We start from the raw sequence: 24309 nt of genomic DNA on the forward strand, positions 1-24309 counted from the left end.
TCCCAGGGTCCCGCGCGCCTTCCCCAGGAGAAGGGGACACTGCTGATAACCAAGTGGAGGCCAGCCCAGCGGAGAAACCGCCCTGGGCTTCGGTGCCTCGGAGCTTCACCCAGGAAACCCTCCCGGGATGGGGTCCCCATGTGGGGACGCTGGTGCCGGACGGACGGCCCTGCCCCTCACAGACCGACCGTAACGCCTGAGACGCCGGCCAGAAACGAGGGTGTGTGTGTGTGTGTGTCAGTGTGTGTGTGTGTCCTTCCTTGTCAGGGAACACCAGCTCACGGCAGGGGCTCTTATAACAGTCCCGAGCCACGACAGACCCTTCAGTCCCTGCGTGACTGGGACCCTCCTCCCTGTAGACCCGGGATGGGGCGGGGCCCGACTCCTCCATCGGCATGAGGAACTGCAGCATGGAAGTGGCCTGCGTGGAGGGGACGGTCCCCCACACGGACGTGCCACACAGTCAGTCAGGTCCCGGCCCTCGCGGAACTCAGGCAGCGTCCCCTCATGCTGGGCTCGGGGCGGGCACAAAGGGGTCCCCTCCCGCCCCGACACTGGAGGAGGTTGGCAGCTGTTTTATTTACAAGTGTACATGAACACAGGGCAGGGCAGCGCTGAAGCCTGGGGCCTAGTAGTGTGACAATAGGGATCATCTTGATGATTACATTATTTAAACAACAAACTACACTGAAAAATTAATGCTGATAAAATTCTTGGTCATAATATTAAGAAATACAATATATAAATTGAAAATATGATTGCTTAAAATTTGAAAATGGAAGTGAACTCATCTGGACAGTCAGAGCCGAACACGACCTGACGGGAGGGCGGAGGTCCGGCCCGGCGAGACGGCTCGGGACGAGGAAAAGCAGTTTATCGCTCCACGGCCTCGGTGGGGCGGGGCGGGCGGCCCGGCCTCACATCACGGAACAGGACGACTTGCCTTGGGAAGCAGCCCCGTCGATCTTCTCTGCTTCCAGAATGATCCTCCGGAACACGTCCACTGCGGTCTGAAAGCAGCACACCCGCGCTCAGCGGGCAGCCCCCGGCCCCCGGCCCCGCTCCTTCCTCTGCCTTCCGGGGCGCTCCCCGTGCAGGCTCACGGGCACCCCAACTTCTCCACCAGTCTGGGGGGAGTCCTTGGCGGTACTGGTGAGGGGGGTGCGTCTGTGATGAAGCCCGGGGGTCACCACCTCCCAATGCCCCGTGCCAGTGTCATCCTGAGCGGCTCCTGGCACTGCCATCCCCGTGTTCCTTGAGCCCGACTGGGGCTTCTCTTCCTCCAGCCATGCCACGCTGAGGCCCCGCCCTCCACCCAGCCACAGGCCCCCACACCCCACCTGCCCGCCTAACGGAGCCACCGGCCTCGCCAGCTCCCCTGGTTCTATCCCCAAATGTGCACAAAAATGTCTCTCAGTGAACTTCCCTTTGGCCCTGCCAGCAGAGTGGGGAGGAGCCCGGGGTGGAGGGTGGGCCCAGGCCCTCCCCATCGCCCTCTCCCGGAGGGCCCTGCGAGTCCTCCCCATCGCCCCTGAGCGGGGCCCGAGGGACAGGGCAGGACAGGGCGCTGCTCTGCACGGTCCCGAGCCCACCTGAGCACTGCTGGGTGTGGCCCCAGACCAGGACAGGACCGTGAGCAGCCCAGAGAGGGCAGAGGGCACAAGAGTCTTCGCTCAGGGTGTTCGCCTCCTGTCTACTGAGCTTTCTAACTTGTCCTGGGGCTACACACGGAAGTGCTCGGGGGCCACACCATGGTCAGCCGCGTACAAGGCTGATGCCCTGCTGCCCTAGAGGCTCTGGTCATCAGTGAGCACTTTCGGGCTTGGCTCTGGGGTCACACCTGGCAGTGCCCACGGGCTGGGCTCCTCACAACCCAAGGGAGCCCGAGCGGCTGGAACCTGCTGTCACCGCATCTGGCAGCCCAACAGCCGCCTTCCAGGGAGCCGGAGCACAGGCGCTCGCGGACACCCCCCGGGAGAGCGGGAGAGGCTGTGAGGGCACCCACCTCCCAGGACTGCGCGCGGCGATGCCTGGGCTGTCGCAGAGGAAAGAGTCATGTGAAGAGCAGAAACAAGTGCTCAGAGGCCTGTCACCTGCGCTCCACCGCGCATTCGACAGCAACATGGACATGACGACGTCGCCGAGAGGATCAGTGACCACCCTGGGGAGTCCACCCGCCCGTCCAGGCGACAGCCACGGCCCAGGGAGTAACACGGGCTCCTGCCGTGTGCTGGGCCCCACATCCCGGGACTCCTCCTGACATCTCCACACACCCCGCAAGTATAAAGACGGGAAGGACTGGGCTCCCGCTGGACTCAGCCATACTGACCTCTGCGAAGTGACCCTGTGCTCCGTCCAAGCAGGCCACACCAGGAAACCCCCTCCCAGTGACCACGCTTGCCTTCTCTCCCGCAGGACACACACGTCTACACGTACATCAGTAAACGTGAGTTTTGGGGCCACTCCCAGCAGTGCTGAGGGATGACGTGGCTTCAGCGTGTGTGGGAAATCTAGCTCTCGGCTCTTCCCCCCCCCCACTCCCGTGTCTCCAGCCACACCTCACATGACAGATGTCACAGGTTGCGCTTGCAAACAACTCTGTCCCCTTCACGGACATCAGCACTCTTCCCTAAGCGCAGCGAGCACATGCCCATCCCCAATCGACCACATTCCTCCCTCCAGAAAGCGCAGGGAGAGGACGCTAACCTTGCGTGCTTGCAAGACCCAGTGCCCCCAGAAAAAGCACCTACCCTAGGGCTTAAGTCCCAAGTGGGCTTAACCTGGTCACCTTAGGGCCAACGAGGGTACCTGTGACTCAGCCCATCCTCTGACGGGTGCAGAGCCGGGATGAGAGGTGGCCTGGGCTGACTGGGCCCTCCAGACAAACCCCCATTGGAACACCTGGGCAACTGAGGCCGGTGACCAAAGGGACTCAGGCAGGCCACGGACGGGCTCTCATGACAGTCCGAGGGCACAGGCAGGGAAAGGGCTGTGGGTGGGACGGGCACAGGCCTGCTCTAGGCGCCCCTCTCTGGGCTGTAGCTACTCCCCAGCTCCTTCTGAGGACGCCCACGAGAGCGGGCCCAGAGGCAGCGGGGAGGGTCGCAGTACCTGGTTTTCTTTAGCAGAAGATTCCAAAAACGCTGCGTTCCAAGACTCGGCCAAGGCCTTCCCTTCTTCATAACTGATCACCCTGAGAGAGCACACGAGGCGTCACGTTCTTTCCTCTCCACCGCGTGGAGCAAGGCCCCGCCCCCCAGCAAGTGCGCGACACTCTGAACACAGGGCGAGGCTGCCCGCAGCCTGGACACAGGGCCGAGCAAGGCCCGCCGACGGCCAGATTTCAGGGGCCAGGGGTCCCCGAGGCCTCAGGCTCACCCCCCCAGACGCAGAGCCCTGCCCCTCCCCCGGCCCCCGGCCCACCTCTCCATGTGCAGGTCCTTCTTGTTGCCGACCAGCATGATGGGGATCCTGGAAGGGAGAGAGAGGTGAGTGGCGGGGTGCGGGCGCGCGGGGCGCGGGGAGGGCCGGGCACTTACTGCACTTTGCCCACCATGTCCAACAGTTTGCCGTGGATGACTTTGATCACCTCGAAGCTGGAAGACAGAAGCAGAAGCCCAAGACGCTGTGAGGACGCGGGAGCGGAGGACGCAGCAGACCCACCCGAGCTCCTGAGAGCAGAGGCAGAGGCAGAGGCAGAGGGGGCACAGGGCAGCCCCACCTCCCAGGGAGCCCCGGGGCTGGCTGGAGCCGCTCCCTGGCCTGGCCCCGCCTTCCACACCCAGAATGGCGCAGGCCGCATCGCTATGGCAGTGTCCACAGGGGACCCCACCCCTGCTGTGAGCCCAACGGGGGACAGGACAGCCCTGGGCGTCCGGCTCCCCCATGGCCCTCCACGCCACGGTCCTAAGTGTAGGGAGCAGACACAGGAGCTCTGGGGAGGCGCACGCCGTGGGCTTGCTCACAGACTGGCCCTGCTGTGGGTCGGGAGCCCCTGCAGCTCAGGGGTCTGTTTCCTAAACTCCAAAGGGACAACATGCTCCGGACTGTGCTGCAAAGGCCAGTCACAGGGACAGGCCAGTGTGGTCGCTCACTCGGCAGCCAGGGAGCCCGAGTCAGCAGTCTGAGCCCAGGGCTGACGGACGGGCCCAGATCACCTCTGCGGCTGCAGGCTCCTCGCAGTCACCAAGCACACACGACCCTACGAGCTACTCACGCTCCGAGCTGTGCTTGACTCGGCCGAGAGGGGCACCTCTTACCTTTTTTTTTTTTTTTGGGTCACACCCAGTGATGCACAGGGGTCACTCCTGGCTCTGCACTCAGGAATTACCCCTGGCGGTGCTTAGGGGACCCTATGGGATGCTGGGAATCGAACCCGGGTCAGCCGCGTGCAAGGCAAACGCCCTACCCGCTGTGCTATCGCTCCAGCCCCACCTCTTACCTTTTGATAGATGTGACAGAGTACACGAGAATATAACCATTAATATCTATGGAGTATGTCTGAGGGAAGATAGAATATTCATCCTGTAAAGAAAAAGAATTACACGTAAGTACAGAGTAACACAATCTGCACCCTGTTCTCCACACAATATCTGATCAAAGAAATTAAACAAAGTGTAGCTCACAAGTTACTCTAGATACACAAGCCCACATAACAGAGCCAAGACTGGTCTGGGGCTTGAGTCGCTCTGGAAATGCTCGGCTATACGGAGAGCGGGCGGGCTCGGGAGGGACTCCCAAGAGCGCCCTGGGGTCACATCTGACCACACTCTGAAGCGCCCAGGTCCAGCGGGGGCCAGCCCTCTCAGCTCTAGCTCCCGGCTCAGTAACAGGTCCCCTGAAGGCCTGGACTCTGGAACCTTCTGGAAGCAAGAGCTGGAAGGAAAGAGGACCGCCCATGAGGGTGAGCCCACACCTCCTACAGGCACAGGAAAGCCCGGGAGCCTGGACACTGGGCACCGGCCAGTGCTGCTGGTCACGCATAAACTTCAGCTTTCTGTCTGAGACGACGGAGTCCACGCGGCATGGGCAAGCACTTCCTGCTTGCCAGGCGGCCTCCAGCACGGGAGGGAGTGGGCCCACACAGTCCAAACCCGTACCTGGACTGTGCACCCACGTGCGAGGCTCGAAAGCGTGATCTCCCGAGCACCTAACTCCGGGAACGAAGGCAGAGGCACCCCGTCCAGGGGCTGGAGAGCACGGCGGCACCGAGCCCTGCTCCCCGCCGCAGCTACAGCCCCAGGAGTCCCCGAGCCAGGCAGGTCTACACCTGAGTGAGTGGACCCGTCTCTCAGGAGTCTTCGGAACGCCACTGCCCCATGCTGGGGATTCAGAGCCCAGGGGCGTGACTGGGGACAGCCGGGCTGTGTGGGCATGTGCTCTACAGCAACCTGACACGGAGCGTGGACTCGCCACAGCGTCACCCCACGTCCGTGAGCCTCACTAACAGTGCAAGCCAAGCGGCAGAGCCCCACCACCAACAGGGGGGCCTCCTTCCCATGCGGCTCGGCCCCTCACCCACAGCTGCCATCCCAAAGGCCGCCAGTCCCCGCTCCCCACCTCTCTCCCGTCTACACACAGGGCCCAGGTGTGAGCCTGCTCTTACAATGCCACCGTCTGCCCCCGCAGGCTGGCACCAGGGCCCGTCAGTGCTAACGCATCAACTGACTATAACAGATGCTTCCGGCACTGACGGGTCCCCAAGGCTCATGCAACCCTCCCCTCGGCCCAAACCTTTCACACCGTCACCCCCGCCAGATCCCAGCAGTGCAGACCAGAACACACTCCAGGCGTGTGGTCCAGGTGCGAGGCCAGAACCCAATCCCGCAGCTTACACTGCAGCCCCGCAGGACGGTGCTAACACACCCCGCTCTGCGCTCCCTCTTGTCCATCTGTGCCTCCTCCCAGGGCCCCTGGGGGACAGTCTGTTGATGACACACTAATCATGGCCCCTTAGTGCCGATGACCATCCAAACCACCCACTCTGTGACCAGGGACCCTCTGACCCGTCACTGGGGGCGGAAGAAGGTGCTCAACAGAGGCAAACACGGGATACGTGACATAAAACCACCACCTTGTAAAGAATGAACCCTCACAATGCAAAAAATTCGATCTTAACCTTCACGGGGGAAAACAAGAGCATTATGGGGAAAGCTGCCCGGGCACGAGGAGCCCGGCAGCCCCCGCCCCCATGGCAGTCATCTCCGGCCCGGGCTGTGGGAGTGGCAGGGACCAGGTGTGGGCCCAGGAGGCGAAGCTGAGACTTCAGACACTTACTTGTCCAGCTGTATCTACAAGTTGAAGATGATATTCTTGTCCATTTACTGTGATCAGTTTTGTGAAAGCTATTAGGGAAGAGGGAATCAAACGTTAGCTGAACACCGTCATGTTCACGTACGGCTTAAACAACGATAACCAGAACTAAACAAGCCCCAGTGATCAGGCCAAGCCCCTCAGGAGGGGGAGCAGGTCTCGGCCGATGGCCTGTGACTTCCGGTACTCCAGTCTGCAGCACTAGCTGACCGAACTCAGGTTAAAGACCTTGGAGATGGGGCATATCACCTGTTTCATGGTACTGTCAAGGTAAGCTGCACCTTCACCTGGTTCATGACTCATATATAAGAAATTATACATATGGACACCACCACAATTTATTATACATTTAATTTTTTTTTGCGGGGGGGAGGCACACCCAGTGATGCTCAGGGGTTACTCCTGGCTCTGTAGAAATTATTCCTGGCGATGCTTGGGGGACCCTATGGGATGCCGGGGATCAAACCAGGCCCGGCATACAAGGCAAGCGCCCTACCAGTTGTACTACCACTCTGGCTCCTTATCATACACGTTAAATGAGACAAAGTCACACAACATAGAAACCGCTTTGAGGGTATCTGTCTTCTGTCACTCTATGACCATTCCGAGCCCCCCCCTTGCTCTTTTTTTTTTTTTTAAACTTTTTGGGTCACACCTGGCGATACACAGGGGCTACTCCTGGCTCTGCACTCAGGAATTACCCCTGGAGGTGCTCTGGGGGCCATATGGGATGCTGGGAATCAAACCCGAGTCTGCCGCGTGCAAGGCAAACGCCCTCCCCACTGCACTATCACCCCAGCCCCTGAGCCCCTCTCTTTAAGAACACAAAATCCTACTTTGCTCTGACAAACGGTAAGGCTAAGATCTGTTTTCTTTCTTCTGATGCCAATGGAGATGCCCCTGAACAGGCTGGCTGGCATGCAGAGCAGCACTGCGCCCAGTCCCCTGACCCCATCCCTCGGCTGCTTCCTCTCCATGACAGCAAGCACAGGAACACTCCAAGGACGCAGGCACCTTGGACATCCATGGTCCCCAGGTGCAGCAGCCAGCCACTGAGGGCCCAGGGGCGAGCCTTCTGGAAAGGGTGAGTAGCCTATCTGGGTTCCGTGGGCAGTGTGGTCTTAGCTGTACCTATTACACGCATCACAGCTCACACAGCACTTCACAGGCATGTGAAAATTGATTTCCTATCACTTGCACGTGCCACTAAGGTGATAATTCCTGAGTTTTCAGCAAATACTAATACCTGAAAACTGGGTCAGGAATACAGCTCAGTGGCAGAGTGATACCTCACATGCATGAGGCTTTGATCCCTGGCCCCGAGCAGTGCAAGTCCGAGTCATTATGAGCTTGTGGGCCCCAGAAAGGGGACCTTTTGGGCCTGAGGGCCCAGGAGTGTTCAAGGCCTGTGGTAAGCCCTAGCGTGAAAGGCTAATGGGGCAACTGTGTCCCTGGCCTGGTGCCTGGCCACGAAGCCCTCCTTCTATCAAGCCCGCCAGGTGTGACGAAGCCACACTTAAAGCTACATGTTCCTGGGATAAATCCTGGCGGAGTCCTGGTGTCCAAGAGTCCGTGCCTTCCCACAAACAGCTTCCGAGTCAAGTGCTGCTTCAGATTCTCCTTTGGGATGCCGAGGACCAAAATAGGTCTCCAGGTCCTTCAAGAAGAGTCTAGAATCCTTCAGGACACTGTGGAAGTGTTAATTAGAACTGGACGACGTAAGTGCTAGGCTGACCCTGTTCTTCAGTGCGTGCCCTGTTCTCTGCACACGGCCCGAAACACCGAGGCCTTTGGCATCAACTCTCTCTTTCGAATGCAGCAACTGCCCTGCCGGGAAGGAACAGTTATGTCTGCAGAGGGGAGGGCAGCAGTGCCCGGAAGCCCTGACCCCGCTCCCGAGAAGGACTGCACAGAGCCCTAGGAGTTCATAATTCGGAGCCACAAAGTCGAGACGGTGGAGTCTGGAGCCGGAAGGAGAAAAGAATGACTCCGTATCCAGGGGGAGCCCAGAGGAGGTGGACAGTCCCAGATCCCTCCCCGGGCCCAAGGCAGCGTCTGGACGGGCGCGTGGCGCACAGTACTCACTGTTCTCTATGGTCGGGTCATAGGAGTCAACAAACTGGCCTTCAACAAACTGAATCGTCAACGAGGATTTCCCTGTAAGAGAGATGACACCTCAGTACAGGTCAACGCACGGAGGCGAGCCAAGTGAATCCTGCCCTCTTGCTAAAAGCCCACTCAAGACATCCAAGTACTGAGCTTAGAAAACATTCCTTTAATTACCATCTGGGCAATTTCAGAAAAGCAAACAGGTTCACCGACTTTAATGAGAGAGGAATTTAAACTATTATGCACTAAACAGTTATGTGACAATAACAAGTATTACTGGCCAGGCATACTGTATATTGTCAACAAATCTCTTTTGTCTTTGTTTTTTGGGTCACACCAGGTGAACCTTGGGGCTGCGCCCAGCACAGTGCGGGGGGGGGGGGGGGGCGGGGGCGGGAGGGGACTAGGCCTGGTGTGTGGCAGCCCTCTGAGCCACCTTTCCAGTTTTTAAAGGTAAATGAACTTTTATTATTAATATTATTATTTTTGGCTTTTTGGGTCACACCTGGCTATGCTCAGAGGTTACTCCTGGCTCTGCACTCAGGAATTACTTCTGGCGGTGCTCAGGGGACCATATGGGATGCTGGGAATCGAACCCGGGTTGGCCGTGTGCAAGGCAATCGCCCTACCCACTGTACTATCGCTCCAGCCCCGGTAAATGAACTCTTCTTTATTTTTGTTTTCTTGGGCCACACCTGGCAATGACAAGCAATCATTCCACGTTGTGCTAGAGGACCATATAAGGTGAGAGGAATCAAACTCTGGTCAGCCAATAAGCAAAGCAAGTGCCTTCCCTGCTGTACCCTCTTTTCAGCACCAAGGTAAATAAACTCTTAAAAACTGTCTCAACTCAAAAAAAAAAAGGGGGGGGCTGGAGCGACAGCACAGCGAGGAGGGCGTTTGCCTTGCACTCGGACAACCTGGGTTCGATTCCCAGAATCCCATATGGTCCCCTGAGCACCACCAGGAGTGATTCCTGAGTACAGAGCCAGGAGTAACCCCTGTGCATCGCCGAGTATGATCCCCCCCCCCAAAAAAAACACACAAACCTGTCTCAACTCATTTTCTCTGGAGCCTTGAAATCTGGTTAGTCATTTGAATAAGAAATCGGCATTAAAAAAAAGAAAAAGAAATTGGCATTACAGGCGTGATTCTGATTTATTTATTTATTTATTTAATGGTTCTTTAGAAAGGCAGCCTTTTAAAGAGGATCATCTGAAAATATGTTAACAAGAGGCTTTAAAGCTTCCCGAAGGCAGAAATTCCCCTCATTCATTATTAAGGCCTAGCAATGCCTTTTTTTTTCTCTTTTTGGGTCACACCTGGCGATGCACATGGGTTACTCCTGGCTCTGCACTCAGGAATTACTCCTGGCGGTGCTTAGGGGACATGTGGGATGCTGGGGATCGAACCCAGGTCGGTCGTGTGCAAGGCAAACGCCCTACCCACTGTGCTATCACTCCAGCCCCACCTAGCAATGCCTTTAAGCATTAAAAAAATGTTCTGGACTCCGAGACTCGCTAGCCTAACAGAGCCTGTATACTCCCAGACCCAAAGTGGTCAGACAGCCCTGCAATGAAGGCCTGGCTCTACTCCTCTATCTCCAGTGCCCAAAGGCCGAGACTGTCCTGTGAGCACAATCAGCCGTGCCCAGAACACCCAGAGGCCTCCCTGCCACGAAGGGCTGTGGCGCTGTTCCTAGAACGGGCCCAGCCACGCTCTTCCCGGGACGAGCGTCAGATAGTCCATACCTATCACACTCACCTCTCGTGAGTGGCTCAGAACACGCATGCACTGCCCTCCCTTCCCGGAACGGGCTGCTCCTCTCCTCATCCGCTTCCCAGAACTGACTAATCTGCAGAAAGCAGGACCCTCCCAGCAAAACGCTTCCCCTATCTCCGCGCTGACCCACGCACGGCCCCCCTGGTAAACTTATGCCGCCCTCCTCGAAACGCCAGACTCTACCCCCGTTGACCAGCTACTGCTCAGACCCAGCAGAGCAAGGCTCGGGTCCGATTCTGGCCCCTTCACAACCACCCACCATCTGTTACCCACAATTTTCATTCGCGATTAGAACAGGGGCCCTGCAGAGTCCTGCAGGAGTTTCTCCTGAACAGTGTTCCTCCAATTCCCACCCCGCGTTTAGGGCGCTCAAGGGACCTGTGGGCAGGTTCCATCCGTGGCACCCCATGTGATCTCTGGAACCCCACCAGGAATGACCCTGCAGTACAGAGCCAGAAGGAAGCCCTAAGCACTACTTGGAGTGGCTTAAAAAAAAAAACAAAACAAAAACCAAAGCCCCCCCCAAACCAAAATCACCCCCCCATAAACCCCTAACTCAAAACCAAAAAGCGTCAGTGCGTATCTTTAAAATGACTGCTCTGTACCTTCCTTTGTATCTGAAAGGCATAAATTATCCAACAAGCTGAATCAGCTTTTAACGGCAAAAGAGGCCCCAAGCAGCGTGCGGGGAGAGCAGCCGTGGCCCGGGAAGGGAAGGCGGCGCGCCTGGGCACTCTCTCTGGGGCCTCTCCCTCCGCAGAGAGAACCATCTGACCAGCACGGGCAGGAGACCCTTTCCGGGCCAGCCCTCAGTCCTGGCTCTCGGGGAAGCAGAGGCCACTAGGCCCGCCTGTGAACCACAGGGAGCCGAGCCGCGAACCCCTGGCCCATCTAGGGAGACTCACCACAAAAGTCCCCAGGCCCGCCACCAGTGTCAGGCCTCCTTCCCTGAGACAAAGCATCGGCATCGCCTGCTGGGACCCTCCTGACTCCCTCGGCGACAGAGCGTAAGCTGCATTGCCTACGCTCAGCTGCAGGGCGCCCCCGGCCTACCCCAAACTGTCCCAGCTCTTCAGGGACCTCCTGTAGCTCCCCGGGCGCCTCAAGCTCTTGCTGGGTGCTTCTTGACTGCCCAGAAAGACAGGAGCCCTCAGAAACAGATTGCAGCCACCTCAGGGCTGCCGCCACTAAGCCACTACAGGCACGCTGGGACCCTGTGTGCCCGCAGTAGAGAGACGTAAATGACAACATGGTTTCCAGGACAGAGCATGGGGAAAGACAGAAGGAGAGCGGGCAGAGTGCACGGGCATCGCCGCACACAGCTGGCACTGCCACGCAGCAGAGATGGTTTCCCCAGTCACTCCGCTGGGGGCAATGAGAGACAGGCAGCAAATGTCCCCTGCCGCCCGGCCGTGGAACTCTGGGAAAGACCAGACAGACCCCAGCCTGCCCGACCGCCCTCCAGCTCCCGTCCCTCTCTCCTGCCGCATTTCACAGCTTCAAGATGGCCCAAGTTCCCAGAGGCCTGGACACCGAGTAATCTGTTTTCTCAAGCGTCCAGTACGCAGCTTCTCCGTGCCAAGCACATTCTAGACACTGGGATAAATCAGAAGAAACCCCGAACTCCCTTTCTGTTGTACGCAAACTCATCGCGGGAGGCGTCACACCTAGGTGTGCTCGGCTCATTCCATGTCTCTCCTCAGGGACCACTCTGAGGGACGGAGTGGGAGAGGGAGGCTTGGGGAACCAAGTGGGGTGCTGGGGACTGAACGGTTTATCACGTGAGCAAGGCAAGTGCCTGACCAGCTGTACTATTGCTCCAGCTCTGTTGCATGTAAATTCTAATGGAGAAACAATTTTTAAAAACTTGTTATTAAAATACCATGATTTACAAAGTTGTTCATAATGCAATTGTTTCAGTCATTTAGTGTTCCAACACCACCCGTGTGACCTTTCTTCCACCAATGTCCCCAGAGAAATAAATTTTAAGAGAAGCATAATAGGAAAAAATCTGGGGTGTACTTTCCTTGACCCCAAAAAACTATAAACAATGATCAAGATTTGGAGACCAAGGACTGAATGAGACTTAGCAGCAAATTTTCAAGCACAAGGAGAGAACAGATCATGAGGCCCCTGAGGCAGTTCCCTCCCAGAAGCAGTTGAAGAAAGCCCCAAGTCTGAGCATCCCCACACCAGCTCCCACTGACCGGCATGCAGGGACCGTGGACCTGAGTGGCCAAGCCGGAACCTGAGGTCACGCAGCCCTCAGGGCAGCTCTCATCTGGGCAGAACCCAGGGAGGTCAATGTGCAGGGTCTGGGACCTGTCGCTGCATCGCGTTGGCATCCCTGCGGGATCCCGAACACCCAGCCTTAGTCATGCTGGGGCCGCGGGCCAGGCGAGCAGCATTCCAGGTACTTATCCCAGAGAAACAAACAGCTGAGCTCACTTTACAGTGCTTTTCTCCAGGAGGGGCTCAAATGTCCTTCAGTGACCCAGTAAACACGGTTCAGTCCACGCTAGGAAACTCCTTGGCAGTAAGGGGGCAGGAAGAGACGCGCACAGAAGCACGGGTCAGTCTCCCTGAACTCTGGAGAAGACCAGGTGAGCCGTGGGCACGAGGGGCACGAGGGGCACGCAGGCCTTCCCTGAGTCACACACTTCCTGAAAGCCTGACTTGTCTGTAAACTCAATCAATTAGCCCCATTTCCTTGTACATAAAAATTAACTAAAAATGGGGCTAGAGAGCTAGTCCGTGGGGAGGGCGCTTGCCTTTCATGTGGCCGACCCTACTGAAACTTTCAATCCCGGGCACCCTGTGGCCCTCAGCCGCCCAGCCCACCAAGAGTGGTTCCTGAGCACTGCCACATGTGGCCCAATGTCCCCACTCCCAATTAATTCCGAGCCGCAGATCTGAAGTGAAGAGCTAAAATGAGTACTCATTTACATTTCTAGCAATAACAAATCAATGTTCCTTTTTCGGTATTCCACTAGCACTTGTTATTTAGGGCCACTCTGGCTATAGACTATTTTCACAGGTCTAAGGTGATATTTTACTGCTGTTTTTATTTGTGTTTCTCTGAAAATAACTGATCTGGGGAAAAAAAAAAGCTAAAATGAAAAAACTTGGAAAACATGACAAAATATTTATGATAATTTTGGTATTTTTATCTAGATGATTAAAAAAAGAAGTCAGGGGCCGGAGCGATAGCACAGCGGGTAGGGCGTTTGCCTTGCACGCGGCCGACCCGGGTTCGATCCCCGGCATCCCATATGGTCCCCCAAGCACCGCCAGGAGTAGTTCCTGAGTGCAAAGCCAGGAGTAACCCCTGAGCATCGCTGGGTGTGACCCAAAAAGCAAAAAAAATAAAAAATAAAAAAAAAAAATAAAAAATAAAAAAAGAAGTCAGCCATAAACCAAAGGCTGTATATGGCTGGGCTTCAGCCAAAGCACCCACCCTGCAGCCATGGGGGGTCCGGGAGAGAACCTGCTGAGCATGTGCGAGGCCCAGGGCTTGATCTCTGCAAAAACAAATATGCAAATAAATTCTTGCTATTTGAAATAACAGAGAATGAAAAAGCTCGAGACGGGAAGAAAGTCCTTTACACATAAACCACACGTTGTCTGGAATCTAACTCTGGGCCAGAAGGTGAGCTCACAGGGGTGGGTGCTTCACACGAGGGAGGCCCGGGATCGCTGGTATTTCAGGGTCTCTGAGCATGCTGGGTGTGGCCCCCCAACAACAACAACAACAACAACAACAACAAGCAAACAAAAAGAACGTATGTCAATAAAAAGAACATCAAGACTTGAGCGGACACGTCACAAAGGTTTACAAATGACCACGGGCTCATGAAAGGCAGTAGGGGGTCATCAGTCCCCGGGAAAACGCACCAACAGGACCCATCAGGTTAAAGCAAAACGCCTTCCCCAGAGCTGGAGGAGCCGGAGCTCAGCCCTGTGTGGGCACAGGCACCAACCCGCGGGCACCTTCCTGAACACACACGGGACACAGTGACCCAGCAGCCCCGTTCCAGGATGTTCCCCGAGCAGAAACGCGCAGCCCCAAAGACAGACAAGGCCGGGTGGGCGCTCTCCTCAGCCACTCAGCAGTGCGCACCCCATGTTCAGGCCACCGGGGATTCTGGTGGCAAGCAGCACATGTGTGGACCTCAGAAACGACCACAAAAGCCTTCACCCTGAGTCAGGAAAAACCCAGAGGGGCCCTGAAGGTCATGGAAATGGCTGGTTTCTGAACAGTCTATGGTGGGTTCTGAGTTGCACTTTACACTGGGAACGGATGCTTACTGCGTGTAAACTGTACCTTCCACAACTGGATTCTTCAGAAACTGAAAAAAAAAAAAGGTGGGGGGATGACGTGCGCCTTCCTCCTAAGCAGAGGGAGACGGTGATTAACAGTGACTGGACACAGTGTCTGAGCAGTTCCCAGTCTGAAAATACACAGTAGCAGGCATGCCTCACGTGGGCGAGCCTCAGGCTGCGAGCCAGGCTCCGCCCCCAGCGCAAGGGCAACCCCCGCGCACCACCAACAAACACACGCCCACCACACTGGGGAACGGGAGAGGGAGGACACAACGCAGGCCCAGCAGTGTGGCTGAAGGCCCGCCCGTGGGGCCCTTACAGGATTAGAACCACCCGAGGTCAAAAAACTCAGATTAACAGAAAATGAGCATTCCAATCCATTATAATCCAAGGAAAAGGTACACTGTAAAACCACTTCCACTGAAACGGCAAAACATGATAAACCTGTCAATAAAGACACACACGGTACCATAATGGGCTGTTACCAACCACCCCGTGACCCGCCCAGGGGCCTAGGAGAGCAGCCTGCTGGGGTCCGAGGGGGCCGACCTCTGCAGTGACTGGGGCCACATGTCCCAGCACTGGAGCCCTGGGCAGTGCGGGCCATCCCACTCCCGGCCTCGGGCTGTGAACTGGGCCCCTCTGCCGCTGGGCTATTTCTGGGGAGCGCAGAGTGCCAGTGATAAGGGACAGGTCTCGGGTCACCCGGGAGACCTCCGGAGCGCCCTGGAGCTCACTCCCCAGGTCTAGCACACGCTCCCACCTCTCCACCACAGACCACGGAGGAGTGCCTGGCGCCTGCTCCTGGGAGCTGCCCCACCCTCCTCCAATCCGCACTTGGTTCTGCCAGAGGCAGGCTATGACCTCATCCTAGTCCTTCCCATACCCCGCCCCGGCTTTCCAAACGCCAGCAGAAGGCAAAGGTGCAATCAGCTCTGTGGCCAAGAGCAGGCCGAGTCCCCAAGTACACACGGGCTCAGAGCCTTTCTGCCATTTGAATACCCTCCACTGGGCACAGCCCCGCGCCAGAGACTCCATGACAGATGAGGGCACAATGACGAGCAGCGTTTAGGAAACTCCTAGTCTAACATGAGACTCAAGCTACAGAAATGAAGACCTCTGCCAACGGATTTACTGAACTAAAAGGGGAAAAATGCTGCCAAGAAAGGCCCTGAACAGTCTCCCTGAAGATTTTAAACTAGAATCCTGCACTCGATAGGGTGACTCAGACCAGTCAGGCTGCAGGGCAAGGGGCCAGGCTGGTGACGCAGGAAGCACAGCCTTTGGCAACCGTAAAGATCGGCTCTTCCTCCATTTGTGGCCCAAAGTGGGGGGAGGAGTGAGCGTGGGGGCGGGTAGGAGCCACAGAGAACCAAAAGATAAACTCTCAAATTACAACACATCTTCAACAAAGAGTGTACAGTTCAGGACTGATAAAACTGGAGTAAGCGCCAAAACCGAGGAAAATGAAAGGTGACAGAGAACTGAGTGTCGCAGCAAGGCCCTGGCCAGGGAGTGGGAACATCGGAGCCGCGAGGGAGCTGCCGCGCGCCCGCCGGCAGGAAAGGCCCCCACACGGGCCGGCACCAACAACGCGTGCTCTGTTGGGCCGTGCTGGGCGCTCCAGGCTCCAGGCTCTGCACTGTGGCGGACAAGGCGCGGGGTGTGTGTGAGCATGAGGGGGCCAAGGGCACCCAGCTCAGGACCCCGCTGACATTCCTGCTCCGAGGCCCCCCAAACCTTGTGTCACCCTCCAGCCACCCCCAATCTTCCCTCTCCACCTGCCGTGCTGCCCTGTCCAGACACCGCCCCACTCCCACGCCACCCCAGGGGACAGCTGGAGTTCAGAGGCAGGTCGGAACCTAGATCTGGTCCCAGGCCAGTGTCCCCTGGCAGACCCCCCCCCCAAGCTGCTCAGGGGGAAGCAGGAGCAGAGCCCGGGTGCCCCCAGGGAGAGAAACCCCTCATGCCTGTGGCCGAGAGCCTCCTGGAGGGCTAAGCCTCTGCCGGGCCCGTGCCCTTCCCCCCTCCCCACCCAGTGAGGGGCTCCCCCTGCGCCAAGTTCTCAGCACACAGGTATGAGGTCACCCTAAGGGGTTGGAGTCCAGTGGGGCGCACCAGCTCTCCCTCCTGGGGCCCCCACCCCTTCTCCGCAAACGCCCAGCACTAACAGACCCCACGAGGGAATCTCAGGAGCGCTGGCAGCTGCTCCAGCCCCTCAACAGGATCCCGGGGCCTGGCACCTAGCAGGGCCTGGATGATGCAAAGATGTGACTGACACCTGAAGCACAGGGGACAAGCCAGCCCTGCAAGAGGGCAGTGATTCTAGCAATCCCTCTTCTGGGGGCCAGCAATGCTCCGGCGGCTGGTCGAAGGCTCAGCCTGGGTCCCAGGCCTGTACCCACTCGGGGCCGGTGGGTGAGTGTGGTGCCGGGACCGAGCGCACTCTCCCTGGTTCCCAGGTGGGCTCAGCCAGGGCTCAGGTCGGCTGAAAGTGCCCCGGCCAGGCCCCTCCAGGCAGACACAGCCCAAACTGCCAAGGTCCTGCCCCCTCACCCCCCAGCCGCACCCTTGGGACCCCCTGGAGGTTCCCCTTAGCTATTGCAGTGGACCTTTGCCCCTTATGCTTTTACTCAGTCACTGAACAAACCCTGAGAAAGAATTGAGACGCTCTACTGGGAAAAATAGGGGGAGGCCTCCCCAGCGTAGTGTTCAGGGGCGGGGACCACTTCCCAGGACTCTGGCTAGTGGTAGGGACGGACCTTGGGGATGCCTACAAGCCAGACACACACATCAGCGCACATCTATTTTCTTAGGGGAAAAAATATTCAAACATGCTTTAGTTTAGCACTGTAGGCACTGTCTTCCCGTTGTTCATCGATTTGCTCGATCGGGCACTAGTAACATCTCCGCTGTAAGACTTGTTACTGTCTTTGGCATATTGAATACGCCACAGGGAGCTTGCCAGGCTCTCCAAGAGGGACAGAGGAATCGAACCCGGGTCAGCTGCGTGCAAGGCAAACGCCCTACCCACTGTGCTATTTCTCCAGTCATGCTTTAGTTTAGATTAAAAAAAAATCAACTCAGGGCCGGAGCGATAGCACAGGAGGTAGGGCGTTTGCCTTGCACGTGGCCGACCCGGGTTTGATCCCTGGCATCCCATGTGGTCCCCCAAGCACTGCCAGGAGCAATTCCTGAGTGCAAAGCCAGAAGTAACCCCTGAGCATTGCTGGGTGTGACCCAAAAAAGCAAAATAAATAAATAAATAAAAATAAAATAAAAAAAAAAATAAAAAAAAAACCAACTCAAAGCAGCCAGAGGCACTTCTACTGAGCTTCCCATCTTGTTTCTTTAACACGGGTTCCCCGGCCTCCTAAGGCTGCTGGGAGGCCTCAGAGGCTGAGGCACTCAAGGGCTAACCTGGCATGTGGGCAGGCTCAGCAATCCATCTGGTCAGCAATGCTGTTGAGCCCCCCACCATCAGCATCAAACCTGTGCAAAGGCCTCGCCTCGGAGCAAAAGTGTGTGTGTGTGTGTGTGTGTGTGTTCACATGTGGTGTGACCCCATGCGCTCCACTGCCGGCCTCCCCCCCCCCCCCCGTTTGACAACCCTGCCATCTTCAACAATTCTTTCCCTCTGGGAGCCTCCCCGGCACCAGGTCATAGGGAAGGGAAGAGGCGGGGACGCCCCAGCGCTCTCCACGCTGAACATTCCCTGAGCTCATTCCACGTGCTGCGTGGTGGCCCCACACTGATTCTACAGCGTGTGCCAGTCTCGAGTCTATGTCTACGGCCCTTGGGTGTCAGCGGGCTGCGGGGGGCTCTGGAGGCCCAAGCCACTTCCCCACCGACAGTGTGGCACTAACTGCCCTTTCCCCAAGTCCGCACTTGTATTCACGCTGCCAAAGCCGTGGTGCTTCCCACTGCCAGCTTGGCTGGGGCCAATCGCAAAGCCCCAGGGAGCTGGTGTCTTCAGCACCACGGGGGGGGGGGGGGGTGGGGAGGCAGCCACCGGCACTTAGTGGGGCCCTTGAGAAAGCAGAAGTGATTCTCTGCATTCCCTCTCGACCCACAAGCACACTTGCCCAGCGAGCACTCTGCCAGGGGCTCCTCTCCAGGGCGAGGGCAGGTAAAACTGGGAAGTGATGGAAGCCAGTGCCTCCCTGGAGCCCTCCAGGCAGCCACTCCAGAATGACTGACAAGCGACCATCATCTCCAGTGGGGGCCCTTGGCAGCGTTCTCCTGGAGATGGAAGGAACCAGACTGCTCCTCCAGGCAGAAGTGGGAGCACTTTGCCAAGGATCACACTCGAAAGTCAAAGAGAAAAATTTAATTTTAGAAAACCTGCATTCATCAGTGTGCTCAGCAGCTTCCTTATGGATTTTTTCGGAGATTAGTGGTGGTATTAAACGAGAAAGTGACTCAAAAATGCAAATATTGTGAAGTGTCAAATGTGGAAGGTTCCGCAGAACAGTGAGTCAACATTTTCCACGCAACCAACATGACATAAAACCAAGCAAGGTAGATGCACTGAAATCGGAAAATCAAGGAAGTCCAGCGAACAGAAAGGCCAGGCTGCACACCGCTAAGGAACTGCCTGCACGAACAGGCTACCTACAAGCGGGGGTGCGCGGGAACCAGCCTGCCTGGCCCCGGGCCGCTGGAGGCTGATGCCTCAGTACCTCTCATAAGGGACAAACCACGACGACATGAACTCGGGAGACAAGAGACTTCCGCAACGTCTCAAGTGAGACATTTAAGGATACCTGCAACACCCTATCAACACCCCAGTAGGTTTTTTTTTTGGGGGGGGATAAATTGATAAGCTAGTCCTAAAATTGACAGGAAAAATGCAAGGCACTTGGACTAGCCAAAATGAGTAAGAAAAACGCAGTCAGAGAATGACGGCCATCGAGACGGCGCGGCCTGCGAACACACAGGGACCGCGGTAGCAGGGAGCAGAAACGCACCCTCCGCGTAGGACCCCCGCTTCTGCAGGGGGGATGGGAGTCGGCGGGGGAGAGGGATGCGCACGGCGGGGTGAACACATCCCCACCTCCTGCGTGACAGTCCACCCGAATCCAACTCCAGCAGTAACGACACTAAAAGTTCTTCCAAGTTCCAACAGAAACGGGCCCTGGGCCCGCGCCCACCCAAACACCGGTGAGACCTGCACCCACAACAGCTGCGCGGCACAATGTTCCGACCCAAACTTTCGGAACTGATGGGTTGACTGATACCCAGTAGCCGAGGGCACACGCCAATGGGCTTCACGGGCAGAAACGCAGCCACGCACCTTCCCTGCAGCGCGCCCGGGCGCGGGCCCGCGACCCTCACCCCCGGCCGGGCCCGCCGCGTCCTTCCCTGTCCTCGGTCCCCGTCCCGTGCTCCGGCCTCCCGCCGGCCGGGCGAGTCCAGCCGCCCCTCCAGGGGGCTCGGGTGCGCCCCCCCGCTCCCGGTGACGTGTCCTTTGGGGCGGGCGGGGGTCGCGCCCGGGGAGCCCCAGCCCCCGCCGGCCACGCGCCCGCCTTTCCGGGCCTCCGCGGCGCAGCCCCGCGCGAACGCAGCCCCGGCCTTCGGGCTTCCGGAGAGCAAATGGGGCAAAAACGGAAAGTTCTGGGCAACGACGAACGCGCAGGAAGTGGCCGTCAGTCACGACGCCCGGCATCCCCCCGCGCGCGCCGGCCGCGGCTGCCCCCGGCCCGGCCCGGCCCAACTCGGCCCGCCCAACTCGGCCCGGCCCGGCCCGGCGCGCCGCGAGCCCCGGCAGGAGACAAAGGCCGGGCCGGGGGCGGCGGGCGGGGGGCGGCGGGTCGGGGCCGGGGGTCCCGCGGCCGGCGGGCGCCGTGAGGACGCAGCCCCCGCGGCCCGGAGCGCCCCGCGCGGCCCCCGCGCCGCGCCCGCCCGCCCGCGCGCGCCCTTTGTTCGCGCCCCGCGCGCCGCGGCGACCCCCGGCCGCCCCCGCCCCGCCGCCGCCGCCCAACATGGAGCCGGCGCGGCGGTTACGAAACGGCCCGCGTGGCCGCGCCCGCCGCAGGCCGCGCACTCACCCACGGACCGGTAGCCCAGGATGGCGATCTTCCGCGACTTGGACTGCGGCATCTCGGCGGCCTCCTCGGCCCGGCCCCTCCCCCACCGCGGCGGCGGCGGCGCGTGTGCTGCGATCGGCGGCGGCCGCGCCGGGGCTGCGCGGCATCCAGGGGCGGGGCGGCGGCGGGGCGGCGGCGCCTCGGCTCCTCGCTCGTCGCTCGCTCGCGCGCGCCCAACCGCCGGAACCTCCGCGCGCCCCGCCCCCAAACACGCCCACGTGACCGCGCCCGCCCCGCCCCCGGGCGCGCGGGGCGGGGGCGGGGCGGCGCGCGAGCGGCGGGGGCTCGGAAGGGGAAATAAATAAATAAACAAATAAATAAATAAGTGGAAGGGCGCGGGGCGTGGGGGTGGGTGACCGGGGGCGGGGGGGGTCTGGGGGGGAAATGCCGACGCGAGGCCGCCCCCTCCCCCACCCCCTCTCCCTCCGGAAATGTGACGCCCGAAAGTCGCTGCGTCACGACCCACCCACCGGCTTTCCGCCGCTTTTTAATGACGCCCGCGGATCCCGGGAGCTGATTGGACGAAAGCCTCTCCGCCCGCGCGATGACGCGGCGGAAACTCCGTCTCCCATTGGACGCGACGAGGACACGGAGCCCGGGGCGGGGCTGCCGGCCCGGAGCTAAAAATAACGCGGGGGCGGCGGGGGCGGGGCGGGCGCGCGGGGGCGGCGCGCCGATTGGCGGAGCCCGCGCCCCTAAAAGGCGCGAGGCGCGTGGCCGTTGGCGGCTCGGCTGGCGGTTGGGCGCGTCGCCTCGCGCCTTTGTTGTTTTCCAACCCCCCTTTGCCATCTTGGCGTTCCTAATCCGGGTAGCGGATGTCGGCGATGACTAAGTGTCACCCCCGGGCGACGGGCCGGGGGGGTGGGGCCGCGCGCGCCCCCCGGAGCCCGCCCCTGCCTCCCCGCCCCCCTCCCCCCCCCCCCCCGCCCGGTGCCCGCTGCCAAGGTTCTGGAACCGTCTGGGCCGGGCTCGCCACCCCGGGCCTCGGGCGGGGGGGCTGCATTCCCCGCCAGAGACGCGCCGGCGCGCGGGGAGACCCCGGGCCGCCTCCCCCCTCCCCCCGAGACCGAGGCCGCCCCCTGCCCCCCCCCCCCCGCGCGCAGAGGGTCCCTGCCCCCCCACCCCCAGCGGCGCACGGCGGGCAGAGCCGGGTGACAGTCCCGAACAGACCCCCTTGGAAGGGGGCGCGGCCTCGGGGCTGCAGCCCCGCGTCTCGCACCCGCCGAGAGGGGAAATACTTTTGAAGTGTTTCGTTATTTTTTAAAAAAACGGGTTTTCAGTTTCTACTCTAGGGTTTAACTCCTTTACAGCTTTTTTTTTTTTTTTGGCTTTTTGGGTCACACCCAGCGATGCTCAGGGGTCACTCCTGGCTCTGCACTCAGGAATCACCCCTGGCCGTGCTCAGGGGACCATATGGGATGCTGGGAACCGAACCTGAGTCGGCCGCGAGCAAGGCAAACGCCCTACCTGCTGTGCTATCGCTCCAGCCCCTACAGCTGGTTTTTTAACCGGTGACACTCCGTGCCACATTGGATGGGCGGGACGCGGGGGCGAGGGGGCTGGGGGCATCCCCCTGCTGGAAGGAGTCTTCCCTTTACACAGTAACCGGCGTGACAAGCGGAGATTGTTTCAGGACTTTTGAGTGCCTATATTTAGATTTATAATCTACATCTGTCACGTGGGCCGATACCATTATAAAAAATCTGTTTCTTTGTGTTGCCTTAAAACGTGTTTGTGTTTTGGGGTACCCAGGGAGCCTCGAAACTTTTTTTTTCAATTTTAAATTTTTTATTGAGTCACCATGTGGAAAGTTACAAAGTTTTCAGGTTTAAGTCTCAGTTATACATGCTCGAATACCCATCCCTTCACCAGTGCACATATTCCACCACCAAGAATCCCAGTATAGCTCCACCCCACACCCCTAACCCCCACACACCCCTAACCCCCCCACCCTTAACCCCCCCCTGTAACTAATAAATTTCACTTTACTTTCACTTTGATTGCATTCAATATTTCAACAAAACTCACTATTATTGTTTGGAGAGTCTCCCCCCTAAAGTCAGACCTGCTGAAAAGGAAGCATTAGATAATTTGTTTTCCATTGCTGAGGATGAAGAGGTATGAGCCTCGAAACTTTTGAACACGCTGCTCAGGCCTGTTCTTAGTCTGGACTGGAACACCCGGCGGGGAAATTCACTCGGGCATATTTCCCGCGGCTGTGCAGCTCCGGGAATTGGAGAGGTCCCTTACCCAGAGCAGGGGTACGGGTTTGCCTGCAGGAGTGACTGCGGCCTGTGCCCAGCCTCGGGTCTCCGTGGGTGGGGCTGTTCTCCCTGGCCAGTGGGAGCTGCATTGCTTCCACTTAAATTCTGGAGAAAGGCCGGTCTGGTGCTTGGTTGCCAGTGTCCCTTGGTAAGGAGGCCGTGGTGGCCTGTAAGAGCGTTAAATGGCATGATGTGCATCTTAAGCTTTCCAGGGGACTGTTAGTAGCTTTCAGGGCGCTTGTCCAAGTCCAGTGACATCAGACTTCTAGTTCCAACATAAATAACGTATTTTTAAATTTCTGGAGATCATACCCAACACTTTATTTTTTTCTACCGTCAGGCTAGCCTCAGAGAAGCGAAAACTACTACTCGTTATTCCTAACAGGATATTTGTGGAGTTATTTTTATCCCCTCTTTTTTAATGTGAGAAAGTGTGACCTAAATAAAAGGAGGCCTGAAGCCTTGTTCTGGTTTTGTTTATTAAATATTTGATGACGACTGGAAACGAACTAGACTCGTCTTAATCGTGGCACAGACGAAATCAGACTCATCTGTTACTCTCCAGAGGGCACTGAAATGAAATGCAGACTTGGGGACACTCTCAGGGTGATTCCACCCTATGAACTTTGGGTGGGAGGAGGGTTTCCCGGCAGAGCCCAGGGAAGGCAAGGCCTTAACTGCCCTGGGGAGGGTCCAAGATCGCTGTTGGATGCTCCGGATCCATCAGGCCGAGTCCTGTGTGCAGTCGGCCCCTGGAGCTTGGAGGACTGGTGGAGGTGTAGACGGTACTTACAGCTTATTCCCCTCTGCTAACACTTGCATGTGTCCGCACTCTAAAGACGGGTCACTGTCCCCATCATCTGAGAAAGTGTCTGAGTTGGAAATAGTTCGTGGCAGCCCAGGCAGGTGGGCTCCTAATCCTGTGTCTCGCGGCCTGTAGGAGAGACCATGATGCGGAGAGAAGGCAGGGACTGGCGTGGCGCCACCAGCAGGGGCAAGGGGGGACCCTCTAGTGGCTTCAGGGGACATGTGGCCAATTCTGGGTTTGATCCCTGCACTGCTCAGGTCCCCTGAGTGTTACTGGGGAGTGTTAGTGCCCTAACGCTGAGCTGGAAGCAGCCCTGGAGTACCACCAGGTGTGGCAGCTCCCCTCCGTGGCCCCAGAAAAATGAAATGGGAGTTGCAGGGCCAGAGAGAGAGAGAGAGAGAAAGAGAGAGAGAGAGAGAGAGAGAGAGCACAGCGGGGCAAGTTGTTGCTGGGACCCTCGGTTGGTCCCAGCAATGCCAGAAGTAAGCCTGGAACACTGCTGGGTGTGGTCCAAAATCCAAACATTACAAAACAACAACAAAAACCAAAAAACCCCATGTAAGTTGGTACAACCCAAAAAACTTGTTTAAATTTTATAGATTAATAAATACAGGGGCCGGAG

The 24309-nt window shown here is 58.2% G+C and overlaps 1 protein-coding gene across 1 annotated transcript; it reads right to left on the minus strand.

Moving 5' to 3' along the window:
- Nucleotides 1-560: 560 nt before the first annotated feature.
- RHEB (Ras homolog, mTORC1 binding) lies at nucleotides 561-20802 on the minus strand. Its single transcript, XM_055145517.1, has 8 exons — nucleotides 20577-20802; nucleotides 8398-8469; nucleotides 6277-6344; nucleotides 4442-4524; nucleotides 3540-3596; nucleotides 3424-3471; nucleotides 3112-3193; nucleotides 561-1010 (listed from the first exon to the last, which is right to left on the minus strand). The coding sequence occupies exons 1-8, from the start codon at nucleotides 20626-20628 to the stop codon at nucleotides 918-920; spliced, it is 555 nt and encodes a 184-aa protein (XP_055001492.1). The 5' UTR covers nucleotides 20629-20802; the 3' UTR covers nucleotides 561-917.
- Between the last annotated feature and the right edge of the window lie 3507 nt (nucleotides 20803-24309).

The sequence above is a fragment of the Sorex araneus genome, chromosome 1 (assembly GCF_027595985.1).
Source record: "Sorex araneus isolate mSorAra2 chromosome 1, mSorAra2.pri, whole genome shotgun sequence".
NCBI lineage: Eukaryota > Metazoa > Chordata > Mammalia > Eulipotyphla > Soricidae > Sorex > Sorex araneus.

What these genes read in the sequence shown, in the direction of transcription:
- RHEB (XM_055145517.1), bottom strand. Translation starts at nt 20,628, where the DNA reads ATGCCGCAGTCCAAGTCGCGGAAGATCGCCATCCTGGGCTACCGGTCC. An exon ending in TGACCCGACCATAGAGAACA is followed by an intron (nt 6,345 to 8,397) that starts GTGAGTACTGTG and finishes CTTCCCTAATAG; the next exon opens with CTTTCACAAAACTGATCACA. An exon ending in TCTGTCACATCTATCAAAAG is followed by an intron (nt 3,597 to 4,441) that starts GTAAGAGGTGGG and finishes TCTGTCTTCCAG; the next exon opens with CTTCGAGGTGATCAAAGTCA.